Here is a 15,554-nt window from a genome sequence, read left to right as displayed (position 1 = left end):
ATTGTTTTATGTTCAATGTGCTACGTTCAGGACTGAGCACAGTACTGTAAGTGTGCTCTCTCACAATTGTTTTGTAGACCTGCAGCGTTACGTCACGGGAAATGGATTAGCTCTGGAGATAGTGCCGAGGAATTGATTGTGGAGATGACGGGGTTAACCCTATGAATCTCCTGGGAGTAAACTGACTGCAATCCAGAAGAAAGAGAGGGGATCGGTCGGAAATGTAACAAATGAACCTGTTGACTCCTCTGTAGTTGAGGCTACTTCAGTAAATACGCAGTCAGTGGCCGGGTGGTCAGGTACAGGAGTGGAAGCCCGTGCGGCCTTTTGCCGCTGCAGCCCAGCCACTACAAGGTTGGACGTGCTGTGCGTTCAGAGATGCTCTTCCGCACGCCGCTGTGGCAACGTGCGTTTATTTGATTCACTGATGTGAGTGAAAATCCCAGAAGATTAGTCGCTTGAGAAATTCTCAAGTCATTCCGTCTGGCAGCAATAACTATCCCATGCTCAACGTCAGTTCAATCACATCTCTTCCCTTGTCTGACGTTTGGTCCCAACAGGAACATCTTGATCATGTCTGCAGAACTGTAATGTGTTAAGGTGCTGCCGGATGATTGACTGATTCGATATTTGCATTAACGAACAGGTATACAGGTGTACCAAAGGCTCTGTGTATTTTAGACACGGGCAGATTTCTGCATAGCGGGGAATTGAAGAGTGCAGGGTGAAAGGCAGGTAGCGTCACTGTGGTCGCTGGCAGGACATTGGAGAAATGACAGACTTTGTCACGGCGAGCGGAGACAACGACTCAACACAGCAGTGGGGTAATGGCAGATTCCTCAGTAGAGACAGAAACCAGAGGTCAGACAAGGGAATACAAGCAGACAGCGGAGGCAGGACTATGCGGCAGCGCGAGGAAAGCAATTCTCCCAAATACAAGGATCCCGCTGCAGCGCAAATAATCAACGCAGAGACCCCTGTAAATAATCGAGGTACCTGGGAAACCGGTTCAAATGTTCAAAAAAGGTTCAAAGGTTCGTTGGGAACTGGGTGGGTGGAAGCAGAGCCAGACGGAAGTGTTGGGGAGTGTGTGGTGAGTCCTCACTCTCTCCAGACGAGGGGAACCAGACAATCGTTCCCCATGTAGTTTCCTTTCAATGCGATCAACAGCGGGTCTCCACAAAGCGGAACAAACATTTCAAGTTGGAAGTACTTGTGTCAGTGTGTGATATCGACCTCTGGAGCAGAGAGGGGAGGAGAGTCGGTGAGAGATGGACATTCCTTCGTCGGTCCTCACCATTTCTATCACCCCTACTCGACTTCCCATATCCACTACCCGCCTCCACAAACCTCCCCATCTCGGTCACCCTCATCCTCCCCTACGCCACACCGTCTCCGAGAACTCCCTCCTTCCCCTAAACAGTTCCCACTCTCCGTCATCTCCTCCCCTCCTGGCACGCCTTCGTGCGTTCATCACTCTCTCGCTCCCCTGAACCCCTCTCCAGTTTCCTCGTTTCTGCGCTGAACTAAGACAACAGTGATGACTGTCTTGTGGCTGTGGACGCTCGTACACCGTAGCTGTTTGCACAACATTTTTCTCTCTGCAAATTTGGTGTATGATTGTCTTTTTTTCTTTGCTTTGCAGAGAGTTTGATATTGTGCCCGAATGCCTGAACTATGGCCAGTTAGAAGATGGGGTGTTGTTCCTCTAAGTTATTTGAAGCTGTCACAAAGTTTGTATCAGACATCACCATGGAGTCCAAAATTATCTCAGCTGAAGTGTTGTCCTTGACCAACTGGCCATGCTTTGCAAACTTTTAACAGGCTGGAAAGGTGAAGGATTTGTGTACGCGAATCTCAATCACGTTAGTTCCGCTGTTTCTGTCAGTTCACCAGCGCTTGAATGCCGCCGATCCTTGAATGTGGAGGCGAAGATGCTGGAGAAGACAGCGCCCCACTCGCTACAAGGAGAGCCCGATCACGTGTCCATGTCCGTGATCTGATTGGATACATTGCCATGACGTTGCTAGCAGTGTGACGTCATTCACTGGCTCTCATTTTGGAAGGGATTCAGTCGGCCATTGCAGATCCATCCTCCCGCTACCCCACTAGGAATAGGGTTCCCCTTGTCCTTACCTACCACCCCACCAGCCTCCGGGTCCAAAATATAATTCTCCTTAAGTTCCGCCACCTCCAACGGGATCCCACCACTAAGCACATCTTTCCCTCCCCCCTCTCTCTGCTTTCCGCAGGGATCGCTCCCTACGCGACTTCCTTGTCCATTCGTCCCCCCGCCCCCCACATCCCTCCCCACCGATCTCCCTCCTGGCACTTATCCTTGTAAGCGGAACAAGTGCTATACATGCCCTTACACTTCCTCCCTCACTACCATTCAGGGCCCCAGACAGTCCTTCCAGGTGAGGCAACACTTCACCTGTGAGTCGGCTGGGGTGATATACTGCGTCCGGTGCTCCCGATATAGCCTTCTATATATTGGCGAGATCCGAAGCAGACTGGAAGACGGTTTCAATGAACAACTACCCACTGTCCCCCAGAGAAAGCAGATCTCCCAGTGGCCACACATTTTAATTCCATGTCCCATTCCCATTCTGATATGTCTATCCACGGTCTCCTCTACTGTCAAGAAGAAGCCACACTCAGGTTGGAGGAACAACACCTTACATTCCGTCTGGGTAGCCTCCAACCTGATGGCATGAACATCGACTTCTCTAACTTCCGCTAGGCCCCACCTCCCCCTCGTACCCCATCTGTTACTTATTTTTATGCACACATTCTTTCTCTCACTCTCCTTTTTCTCCCACTGTCCCTCTGAATCCAGATCCATGATCCTCTCATATCCCTTTTGCTAATCACCTCTCCAGCTCTTGGCTCCATCCCTCCCCCTCCTGTCTTTTCCTATCATTTCTGATCTCCCCTCCACCTCCCCCCCCCCCCCCCACTTCCAAATCTCTTATTAGCGCTTCTTTCAGTTAGTCATGATGAAGGGTCTCGGCCCGAAACGTCGACTGTACCTCTTCCCAGAGACGTTACCTGGCCTGCTGCGTTCACCAGCAACTTTTACGTGTGTTGCTTGAAATTCCAGCATCTGCAGATTTCTTCGTGTTTGCAGATACACCAATAGCTTCGCACTGGGAAGCGGCCATTCACCTGCTCGGTGTGAGCAAAGAGACTCATTCAGTTAACCCACCTTGTGATGCTTCACTGAGTTCACTATAAATAGAGGCCATATTTCTGTCCGGAGTGAGCAAAGAGTTTTACTCAATCAGCCCAGCTGCTGTAACACCAGCAACTTCACATCAGGGAGGAAGTTCAGATCAGCTCTTTGTTAAATGTTTAACCATCACGGTGACTGAAGGCAGCTGCAGGTTCATGAGGGACTGATACTGTCAGATTCTGCAGTTCTTGCGGCTGCTCATCGCACCCATGACTGAACCCTGGTCACTGAGCACTGGAGGAGTCCATTCTGCTGATGTTAGCCTTAAACTGGACTGATGTTTAATATTCTGGATCTATGAAAGATAAATCAGTTCTGTATCAAATCCCGTGTCTCAGGTACTTACTGTCTCTGCCACACTCACAATGTAAACTAGGGAGGCCACTCAAACTATTTGATCCCTGCCCATATTTCCGTTCCATATCAGTATATCAAAATCTATCCCTGCCTTTCCCCTCTCACTCTCCCTGTGATGACAGGTTGCAACCAGTCACCACTCCGTGGGAGAAGAGATCTCCCTTGAATTTCAGAGAATCATAGAAATCTACAGCACATTACAGACCCTTTGGCCCACAGTGTTGTGTCGACCATGTAACTTACTCTGGAAACTGCCTAGAATTACCCTACCGCATAGCCCTCTATTTTCCCGAGCCCCATGTATCTAGTCTCTTAAAAAAAAACTATTGTATCCGCCTCTACCACCGCCACTGGCAGTGCATTCCACACACACACCACTCCTTGTTTAGAAAAAACTTAGCTCTGACCTCTCCTCTGTGCCTACTTTCAAGCAGCTTAAACAGATGCCCCCTCGTGTTAGCCGTTTCAGCCCTGGGAAAAAGCCTGTGGCTATCCACACAACCAATGCCTCTCATCATCCTATACACCTGCATGAATCTCCTGCATGATTGTCTCCAGGCTGAATAAGACGACGTGCTCACTGTGGTTTTGACGTTCTTCAAGGCTGTGGACGAAGTTGGTTAAACTCCTTCCCCGCTCTTTCCGACGTTTTGTGTCATTTCCACTAATTTCAATGGACTGTGCTTCAGGCAGCTGGATTGTTGCAATGCGCCTCTCAAGCCTGACAGCAGACTAGCGAATGAATTTTCGACAGAGCGGAGTCAGAAAGAGTTGGCAGTATGATTCAGGGCTTTAGGGCTCCAGAGAATGATGGGGTCTAGAGTTTACGAGGAGGAGGAGAAATCAGACCAGCAGGATATGGCGACAAATTAAAGATCAGAAACATTCGGAAACTGGTTGAATAAAAAAAAGGTGGTTAATTTCTGCAAATTACTGGTGGAAATCAACAGATCAGGCAGCAAATGTGGAGAGGAATAAATACACAACGTTTAGGCCGAGCTCCTTCAATATGCTTAGCCTGTGAACTCCGCTGCTTATTTGCTGCCTGAACTGCAGAGTTCCTCCAGCATTGTGTGTGTGTGGGTCTCTGTATTTCCAGCAACTGCAGAATCTCTTACATTTGTAAGAGGATTGTACTTTGGCAGTAGATACACGGAATACCTGTTGATATTGAGCAAATCGTTTATGGGATCCGCTTTCTGTGTTAAAACAGCTACTGAGTACTCTACACAAAAAAAAAACGGAGGTCTGGACATGGAACCGAAGCTTGCCGGAACATTTAATGGCACCGTGATTACCCAGAAAGCTCGGCATAACAATTTTCGCCGTCGCTGAAGCACCGATCAAATGCGCAGGCGTCAGGGTTGATGTTTGTTCCCGAATATCGCGCATGCGCGCAGTACACTAAAGGCCTCGGAAAATCGGCTCCAGGTAAGAGACAGTTCGCTGGTGGGGTTTTCAACACCGAATTCGGGATAATTACTGTGAGTTCCGGATACCGTGACCCGTAATCCCGGGACAGTCCTGTTCTCTTCCCTCTCTCTCAGCCCCACGATCCGTACACGGGCCCCGGGGAGCTTCCCAGTGATGAGGGAATGGGAACCGATGGATCTCTCAGACAGAGCTGGGCTCCAGCTGTCTAAATGCAAGGATTGGGAACTCGGAGAAAGGGAACAAAATCTTTTACATCACCTTTGTTCTACCTCGTATCACAAACGAGAGAAAATCTGCAGATGTTGAAAATCCAAGCAACACACACGAATTGCTGGAGGAATTCAGCATTAGTACTCTTCCTTGGATGCTGCCTGGCCTGCTGAGTTCCTCCAGCATTTTGTTGTGTGTTGTTTCTTCTACCTGCTCTTGTTCTGGACTTTTCTACTCGTGAGAACACGTTTTGACCCACTCTGTCTGGGTACATAATTATATCAAACACTTTTGTCCTGGGCAACAAGTAGCTTTCACATCACAAATGTGCCGGACAGACTGCTGCCTTTCCCTTTATATTCATTGGCATTGCCATCAATAAGCTCAGCACCGTCAGACGCCTGGGGGGAGGGTTCAGGGGAAATATTTATGTACGATACAGAAACTGTGTGTATTGTGGTGATGCAAAAGTTGCTGGAGAATTTGCAAGTGGGAGGAAGTGGAGTGATATTTGGAAATCTGACTTTTAAAAGTGTCATTTAGCAAGCAAATCAGATATGGATGGTGTGCAAAAGCTGGAGTGAGAAAATTCTTCCTAACCCTCTACAGGCCTGCTACGTAGGTTGTGTGAGAATGCAGATGAACTTGATCAAACCCAGAGGATATCAAAGTTCTTATTGACAGTGATTTACTAGCTGTTAAAATGAGTACCTCTATTTAAAGTTCAGTGTGCACATATTGTTGTCACTGGGTAAAAATTGCACAGCACAAGATTTTTTGGCACACGGCTCATTACAAATTAGATGGGACATTGGTGGGAAGGTGGAGAGACTTCAAGTGTCCTTGACACCCTCACCTGCTAGGTGTGCATCCAGCTGCAGCTTGTAACCCTGCACGTTAGGGAGTTGGAGCTGGAAATGGATGAATTCCAGATCATTTGGGAGTTGGAGGGGGTGATGGATATGACATGAAGAGAACTGAGTTACACCAAAGGTGCAGGACACAGGAAACTGGGTGAGAGTCAGGAAGGGGAATGAGGTTAAATAGCCATCACTGAGTACTCTTGTTGCTATCCCACACAACAACAGGTGGACCACTTTAGAAACTGTTAGGGGGGATTACCTAGCAGAGGAATTTCAAAGGGCTGATAGAGGATTTGTTAGTTAGGGAATTAAAACTAGCAGAGATCTAATATACTAGTGGTGAGGCTTGCTAGCTAGTGCTAGTGTGTGGCAGGGGTTGGTGGTTAAATTAAAGTTGCAGGCGGGATTGGAGCCAGAATGGCAGAACAGATGGGTGGAGAGGGTGAATTGAAATGACTTATATCCTTAATATACATGAGGAGTAGAAATCTTTACATTAATTCTCCATCTAAATGTGCAATGTGTAATTTCTAGTAATTTATAATAAATAGTACAGTCATTATAACATAGTAATACAATTTCATCAGTATGAATTAATCAGTCTGATGGCCTGGTGGAAGTAGCTGTCCAGGAGCCTGTTGGGCCTGGCTTTTATGCTGCAGTACCATTTCCTGGAGGGTAGCAGCTGGAACAGTTTGTGGTTGGGGTGACTCGGATCCCCAATGATCCTTCGGGCCTTTATACGCACCTGTCTTTGTAAATGTCCTAAATAGTGGAAAGTTCGCATCTACAGATGCGCTGGGCTGTCTGCACCACTCTCTGCAGAGTCCTGCGATTGAGGGAAGTACAGTTCCCATACCAGGCAGTGATGCAGCCAGTCAGGATGCTCTCAATTGTGTCCCTGTTGAAAATTCTTAGGATTTGGGACCCCATCCCAAACTTCTTCAAGCTTCTGAGGTGGAAGAGGTACACAGCCACATACCACACAGCCGGTGTGCCAAGACCAGATGAGATCCTCGGTGATGTTCATGCCGAGGAACTTAAAGCTGTTTCCTCTCTCAACTCCAGATCCATTGATGTCTCCATTCCTTCTGTATTCCAAAACCAGTTCCTTTTTTTTTGTGACATTGAGGGAGAGGTTGCTTTCTTGACACCCAGACAGATGTTGTTCAGACAAAGTCAGCAATCAAAAGGTTGAGCATGGTGTGATGAATGTGCAGAGCTGTGTTTTTCAGAATGCAAGAAGCATCGTAGGAAAGCCAGATGAGCTCAGGTCATGGAATCATAATATTGTAGCCCTTACTGGGACTTGGTTGCATCCAACAGTCTGAGGGATTTAGAGGAACAAATTTGTAGAGAGATTGCAGACTATGCCAAGAAACATATGTTGATATAGTAAGTGATTTTAACTTTCCAAATATTGACTGGGTCGACCATACTGGAAAAGGACTATCTGGGGTAGAGTTTGTCAAATGTGTCCTTAATCAACATGTAGAGTTCCCAATGTAGAAGTGTGCAAAAAGCTATTAGGAAATGATCGAGGGCTAGTGACAAAAAATAGTGTATGGGAACACTTGTATCTGGTGATCATAATGCCATGAGATTCCAAGTCTTTATGGAAAAAGAGAGGTCTGGACCACGGGTTGAGATTCTTGGGAGTCCTCGTACAGGATTCCCTTAAAGTTAACCAGCAGGTTGAGTCAGTAGTGAAGAAGGCGAATGCAATGTTGGCATTCATTTCTAGAGGAATAGAGTATAGGAGCAGGGATGTGATGTTGAGGCTCTATAAGGCGCTGGTGAGAGCTCACTTGGAGTACTGTGGGCAGTTTTGGTCTCCTTATTTAAGAAAGGATGTGCTGACATTGGAGAGGGTACAGAGAAGATTCACTAGAATGATTCCGGGAATGAGAGGGTTAACATATGAGGAACGTTTGTCCGCTCTTGGACTGTATTCCTTGGAGTTTAGAAGAATGAGGGGAGGCCTCATAGAAATATTTCGAATGTTAAAAGGCATGGACAGAGTGGATGTGGCAAAGTTGTTTCCCATGATGGGGGAGTCTAGTACGAGAGGGCATGACTTAAGGATTAAAGGGTGCCCTTTCAGAACAGAAATGCGAAGAAATGTTTTTAGTCAGAGGGTGGTGAATCTATGGAATTTGTTGCCACGGGCAGCAGGGGAGGCCAAGTCACTGGGTGTATTTAAGGCAGAGATTGATAGGTATCTGAGTAGCCAGGGCATCAAAGGTTATGGTGAGAAGGCAGGGGAGTGGGACTAAATAGGAGAATGGATCAACTCATGATAAAATGAAGGAGCAGACTGGATGGGCCGAATGGCCGACTTCTGCTCCTTTGTCTTATGGTCTAAATTGGGGAAAGGTCAATTTTGATGGTATCAGAAAGGATCTGACAAGTGTGGTTTGGGACAGGCTGTTTTCTGTCAAAGGAGTACTTGGTAAGTGGGAGGCCATCAGAAGTCGAATATTGAATGTGTAGAGTTTATATGAGCGTGCCAAATTAAAAGTTGAAAGGTAACTGGTGCAGGGATCCTTGGTTTTCAAGAGATATTGAGGCCCCGGAGATCTTGTTCCTCTAAATGCCTCGGACTGTTGGGTGCTACCAAGACTCATTAATGACTGCACATCATAAATCAATGTCCTGAGCATATCTGATTTTTTTTTTTAGTTGTCTTCTGTTGGTTTTAAAAACTTTCCAGTAGTTTTTGTTGTATTATTTGCCCTCTCTTTGGCTTTTATATTGGCGTTGGCTTTGGCTTCTCATTTCAGCCACGGTTGTGTCCTCCTGCCTTTCCAATGCGTCCACTTCTTTGGGATGTATCTGCCATGCGCCTCCCGAGTTGCTCCCAGAAACTCCACCCATTGCTGCTCCATCGTTATTCCTACCAGTTTCCCCTTCCAATCAAGTTTGGCCAGCTTCTCTGTCATAGAAACATGGAGAAATTCTGTGCAGAAACAGGCCGTTTGTCCCCTCTAGACAATGATGATAACATTTAAGCTGTCTAATGCAACCACCTGCACCGGGACCATCACCCTCCATACCCCTACCATCAAGGTACTTATCCCAGCTTCACTTAAATGGTGAAATTGATCTGGCATGAACCACTTGTGCTGGCATCTCATTCCACACTGTCACAACCATTTCAGTGAAGAGTTTTCCCACATCTTCCCCTTAAATTTTCACCTTCACCACTTACCCATGACCTCTGGTTATAGTCCCACCCAACCTCAGTGGAAAAAGCCTGCTTGCATTTTCCCTCGTAATTCTGTATACTTTGAACAAACCCTCAAAGCAATGTATAATTTCCTTGTTTATGTTCAGAGCCTTTTTTACGTGTATAAGATGATGAGAGGCATTGATCGTGTGGATAGCCAGAGACTTTTTCCCAGGGCTGAAATGGCTAACACGAGGGGGCACAGTTTTAAGGTGCTTGAAAATGTGTATCAAGGGGATGTCAGAGGTAAGTTTTTCACACAGAGAGTGGTGGGTAAGTGGAATGCACTGCCAGCAATGGTGGTAGAGGCGGATACAATAGGATCCTTTAAGAGACTCTTCGATAGGTACATGGAGCTCAGAAAAACAGAGGGCTTTGCGTTATGGAAATTCTACGCAGTTTCTAGAATCGGTTACATGGTCGGCACAACTTTGTGGCCTGAAGGCTCTGTTTAATTTTTTTGATTTCTATGTTCTATGTTAAACAGCAAAACAACATTGGCTGTTCTCCAATCCTCTGGTACCTCCTCCTGTCACTAAGGATGATTTAATTATCTCTGCTAGGGGCCCCGACAATTTCTGCACTTACCTCCCGTAGAGTCCGAGGGAGCACCTTGTCATGCCCTGGAGATTTATCCACCCTAATCTGCCTCAGGATAGCAAACATCCTCTCTTTAATCTGTACAGGGTCCACGATGTTAATGCTGCTTTCCCACACTTCCATAGACTCTGTGTCCATGTAGAGATGATCTTCCCCGTCTGCTTTGGTTCCAAACATGGATTACCATTCTGGTCTTTCAGAGGACTAACCTTGTCCCTTGCAATACTTTTGCTCTTAATCTATCTCTGGAATCTGTTAGGATTCTCCTGTATGTTTTTTGTGAGGGCAACCTCATGCCTTCTTTTAGACATCCTGATTTATTTCTTATGTGTTCTCTTGCTTTTCTTATACTCCATAAGAACCTACCTGCCTCTCCCTGTTATGCAACTCCATTTTGTGCTTCACCAGGGTCTCAATATCTCTTGAAATCCAAGGTTCCCTACAGTTTTTATCTTTACCTTTTATTCTGACAAGCACATACCCGCTTTGTACTTTCAAAACTTCACTTTGAAGGCCTCCCATTTACCAAGCACACCTTTGTCATAAAGCAGCCTGTCCCAGAAAACAGTTGCCAGATCCTAGTGTCATAATTCCAGGGTTTGTTCCATGCCCTGAACACATCCGCCTTTCCTACGCTGCTCCCTGTATTGAAATATACAGGGCTCAGCATATTCACTGCACCATGCTCAACGTTTTCACTCCTGACTTTGTCTGAGGACTGAACGACATCTGTCTCCACAACCTCTCCACTATCTGTTCTGTTATTCAGGCTCCTATTCACCCTGCAACTTTAGTTTAAACATCCCCCCCTACCCCCACCTCTCGACATGCAGCTCTATCACCCCTTTGGCTTTCATCTCCCCGATCAATAAAAAGGAGTTGCATACCAGGTACAGGAAGATAGGAACAAATGGGATACTTATGAAGTTCGAGCCTCAGCTGTGGCAGCGTGTTTGTGTCCTTGAGCAAGGCACTTAACCACACATTGCTCTAGTGTCTGTGCGAGGAGTGGCGCCCCACACAGACTTCCAACCTGCGTCTTGTAAGGCATGAAAATGCCCGATGCAGGCCTGTCATGGTCTGAGTCGATGTTCTTTCCTTCCTTCCTATGAAGTACAGGAAATTCAAGTGAACACTTATGAAAGAAATAAAAGATGGCATGAGGTTGCCCCAGCAGACAAGGTTTAGGAGACTCTTCAGGGATTCTGCAGACCTGTTAAGAGCAAAAACGTTGCAAGGGAAAAAAATAATCCTCTGGAAGATCAGAATGGTAATCCATATGAGGAGACAACATAGATGGGGGAGATTTTTTTTGCATCCGTATTTACACTGGAGATGGACACAGTCTATAGAAGTGAGGCAAAGCAGCATCAACTTCATGGACCCTGTACAGATTACAGAGGTGGAGGTGTTTGCTGTCTTAAAGCACATTACCATGGATAAATCCCCAGGGCCTGACAAGTTGTTCCCTGGGACCCTGTGGAAGACAAGTGAAGAAATTGTCGGGGCCCAAGCACAGATATATAAATCATCCTTAGTGACAGGTGAGGGACTGGAGGATTGGAGGACAGCCAATGTTGTTCCACTGTTCAAGGCAGGCTCTGAAAGTAAACTAAGAAATTGTATGTTGGTGCGCTTGACATCAGTACTGGGAAAGTTATTGGAATGTATGTGCAGGAACCAGATATATAAGTATTTGGATAGATGTGGACTGATTAAGGATAGACAGCATGGCTTTGTGCATGGTAGTTCATGGCTAACCAATCTTATAGAGTCTCTCAAGGAAGTTATCAGGAAAGTGGATGAAGGCAAGGCAGTGGATGTTGTCTACATGGACTTTAGCAAGGCACTTGACAGAGTCTCATATGGAAGGTTGGTCAAGAAGGTTCAGTCACTCAGCATTCAAGATGAGATAGTAAATTGGATGAGACACTGTCTTTGGGAGAAGCCAGACTGTGGTAGCAGATGGTTGCCTCTCTGACTGGAAGCCTGTGACTAGTGGTGTGCCACAGGGATCAGTGTTGGGTCTGTTGTTGTTTGTCATCTATATCAGTAATCTGGATGACAGTGTGGTTCACTGGATCAGCAAATTTGTGGATGGCACCAAGATTGGTGGTGTAGTGGACAGCGAGGAAGACTATCATGGCTTGTAGTGCAATCTAGACCTGCTGCAAAAATGGGTTGTGAAACCAAAAAATGGAATTTAATGCAGACAAGTGTGGGGTGTTGCTTTTTGATAGGACATAGGCTGTACTCAGTGACTGGTAGGGCACTGAGGAGTGTTGTAGAAGAAAGGGGATCTGGGAATACAGGTCTATATTTCACTGAACGTAGTATCACAGTTAGATAGGGACAGAAGTTAGAAGATGATTTCTCCAACTTGCGTTGACCCTCACTGTAACAGTGTGATGTCAGATCACACCTTGGTGACTAAAGTGATCTGGTGTGAAATGTTGTCCTTCACCCACTGATGGATTTTGTAAATGTTTTTACAGGTTAAAAACGACAAGGAATCTATCTACAGGAATCTCGAACACAACACGCCAGTTTTTCTGTCTCTGTCCAGATATTTAAGAACTGGAGTAAGAGATTCACTCGATCATCCTTCCTACTCAGACTGTGGGGAGGGATTCACTCGCTCATCTGACCGACTGGCACGCCCGTCACTTCACACAGGAGAGATCCCATTCATCTGCTCAGACACTGGGAATGGATTCAGTCCCTCATCTCAACTGAAGGAATATCAGCAAGTTCACACTGGGACAAGGCCATTCACCTGTTCTGTGTGTGAGAAGGGATTCAGTCGGTCTTCCCACCTGTGGACACACCAGTCAGTTCACACTGGGCAGAGGCTGGTCATCTGCTGAATTTGTGGGGAAGGATTCACTCGGTCATCTGACCTGATGGCTCACCAGTCAATTCACACCGAGGAGCGGCCATTCACCTGCCCAGACTGCGAGAAGGGATTCACGTACTCATCTAAACTGAAGGGACATCAGAGAGTTCACACTGGAGAGAGGCCATTCACCTGCTCAGACTGCGGGAAAGGATACACTTGGTTATCTGAACTGAAGGTACATCAGAGAGTTCACACCGGAGAGAGGCCGTTCACCTGCTCAGACTGTGGGAAGGGATTCACTCGGTCATCCAAACTACTGGTACACAAGTCAGTTCACACAGGGGAGTGGCCGTTCACCTGCCTAGAATGTGGGAAGGGATTCTTTTGCTCATCTAATCTGAAGGTACATCAGCGAGTTCACACTGGAGAGAGGCCGTTCACCTGCTCAAACTGTGGGAAGGGATTCACTCGATCATCCCAGCTACAGAGTCATCAGCGAGTTCACACTGGGGAGAAGCCATTCACCTGCTCAGACTGTGGGAAGAGATTCACTCGGTCATCCCACCTACAGAGTCATCAGCGAGTTCACACTGGGGAGAAGCCGTTCACCTGCTCAGACTGTGGGAAGGGATTCACTTGCTCATATGAACTGAAGGTACATCAGAGAGTTCACACTGGAGAGAGGCTGTTCACCTGCTCAGACTGTGGGAAAGGATTCACTCAGTCATCTCAACTGAAGGTACATCAGCGAGTTCACACTGGGGAGAGGCCGTTCACATGCTCAGACTGTGGGGAGGGATTCACTCAGTCATCCCACCTACAGAGACACCAGCGAGTTCACACTGGGGAGAAGCCGTTCACCTGCTCAGAATGTGGGAAGGGATTCACTGAGTCATCCAGCCTACAGAGACACCAGTCAGTTCACACTGGAGAGAGGCCGTTCACCTGCTCGGACTGTGGGAAGGGATTCACTCGGTCATATGAACTGAAGGTACATCAGAGAGTTCACACTGGAGAGAGGCCGTTCACCTGCTCAGACTGTGGGAAGGGATTCACTCGGTCATCCCACGTACAGAGTCATCAGCGAGTTCACACTGGGGAGAAGCCGTTCACCTGCTCAGACTGTGGGAAGGGATTCACTGAGTCATCCAGCCTACAGAGACACCAGTCAGTTCACACTGGGGAGAGGCCATTCACCTGCTCAGACTGTGGGAAGGGATTCACTTCATCATTTCACCTACTGAGACACCAGCGAGTTCACACTGGGGAGAGGCCGTTCACCTGCTCAGTCTGTGGGAAGAGATTCTCTCGGTCATCCAGCCTACAGAGACACCAGCGAGTTCACACCGGGTCGAGGACGTTCACCTGCTCAGATATTGGGAAGAGATTCTCTCAGCCATCTCCACCAAATGTGCATCATTGAGTTCTCACTGGGGAAAGGCCATACACTGCTGTGAATGTTGGAAGGGATTCGCTCAGTAAACTAAACTTGTGACACACTACAGGGTTCACACTGGGGAGGAAGTTTCAATAAGCTGCATACCGGATATTTGTCCATCACCATTGCTGAATGCAATTTTGAGAGTGACTGTTGGTGCTGAACTCTGCAATTATTGCTGCTGGTCACCACACCCAGTTCTGCACCATCAGCACCCAGGACATGCACTTTTCTCACTGTTGCCATCAGGTGGGAGATACAGAAGCCTGAAGGCACACACTCAGTGATTCAGGAACAGCTTCTGCCCTTCTGCCATCCGATTCCTGAATGGACTTTGAAAGCTTTGGACACTTTTTTAATATGCAGCATTTGTGTTTTTACACATTTTAATCATGTATTCATTATGCATAATTGATTCACTTGTTTATTTACTATGTTTTAATTTATTTATTATTATTATTATTATTATCTATGCCAAAATGTGTATTGCATTGAACTGCTGCTGCTAAATCAACAAATTTCACTTAAAATGCCGGTGATAATAAACCTGAAACCTGAAACCCTGGTCACTGGGCATGGGAGGAGTTTCTTCTGCTACACATTCACCTTTAATGGGACTGGAGTTCAATATTCTGGATCTGAGACAAATAAATCAGTTCTATTGTAAACTCTGTCTCTGGTACTTAGTGAATTTATAACACACCCTGTGTACAGTAAAGAGTCAACTCAGGCCGGCTGGACCCTGCCAGTGATTCTGTTCCATGACAGTCCTTTTCAATCCTCCCCTGTTGTTCCCCTCTTGCTCTCCCTGTGGTGATGGGTTCCAAAAGTCTCCACTCTGTGGGTGAAGAGGTTCCCCTTGAATTTTCTGCAGACTGAAGAAGTCAAGTTGACTGCAGTTCTGTCTGAGATGTTCTTCACCCCTCAAATCTCTGGGCTGAGGAAGAATGACATTGGTAGTTAACCTCCTTATTCATGGCTCATTTCCACATTATGGGTCATTTTCCCTGCTTCTGAAGTGTTTACATAGAATAACGTACAGCACCATACAGGCCCTTCAGCCTACAAAGTTGTGCCAAACATGCCCCTACCTTAGAAATTACTAGGGTTACCCATAACTGTTTCTAAGCTCCATGTACCAATCCAAAAGTCTCTTAAAATACCCTATAGTGTCCGCCTCCCCCACTGTTGCCGGCAACCCATTTCATGCACTCACCACTCTCTGCGTACAAATCTTACCCCCAACGTCTCCTCTGTACCGACTCCCAAGCTTTGTACCTACTCCCTGTGCCCTCTTGTGGCAGCCATTTCAGGCCTGGGGAAAAGCCCATGACTATCCACACAATCAA

General features: G+C 46.7%; 1 protein-coding gene across 1 annotated transcript; it reads left to right on the top strand.

Moving 5' to 3' along the window:
* Positions 1 to 4,955: 4,955 nt before the first annotated feature.
* On the top strand, positions 4,956 to 14,853 carry LOC140206769 (uncharacterized). Its single transcript, XM_072274978.1, has 2 exons — positions 4,956 to 5,023; positions 12,424 to 14,853. The coding sequence occupies exon 2, from the start codon at positions 12,832 to 12,834 to the stop codon at positions 14,188 to 14,190; it is 1,359 nt and encodes a 452-aa protein (XP_072131079.1). The 5' UTR covers positions 4,956 to 5,023; positions 12,424 to 12,831; the 3' UTR covers positions 14,191 to 14,853.
* The last annotated feature ends 701 nt before the right edge of the window (positions 14,854 to 15,554 follow it).

Source organism: Mobula birostris, chromosome 13, assembly GCF_030028105.1.
Source record: "Mobula birostris isolate sMobBir1 chromosome 13, sMobBir1.hap1, whole genome shotgun sequence".
Taxonomy (NCBI): Eukaryota; Metazoa; Chordata; class Chondrichthyes; order Myliobatiformes; family Myliobatidae; genus Mobula; species Mobula birostris.
The sequence above is the reverse complement of the archived record's forward strand: the minus strand, read 5'-3'. Positions and strand labels throughout refer to the sequence as shown.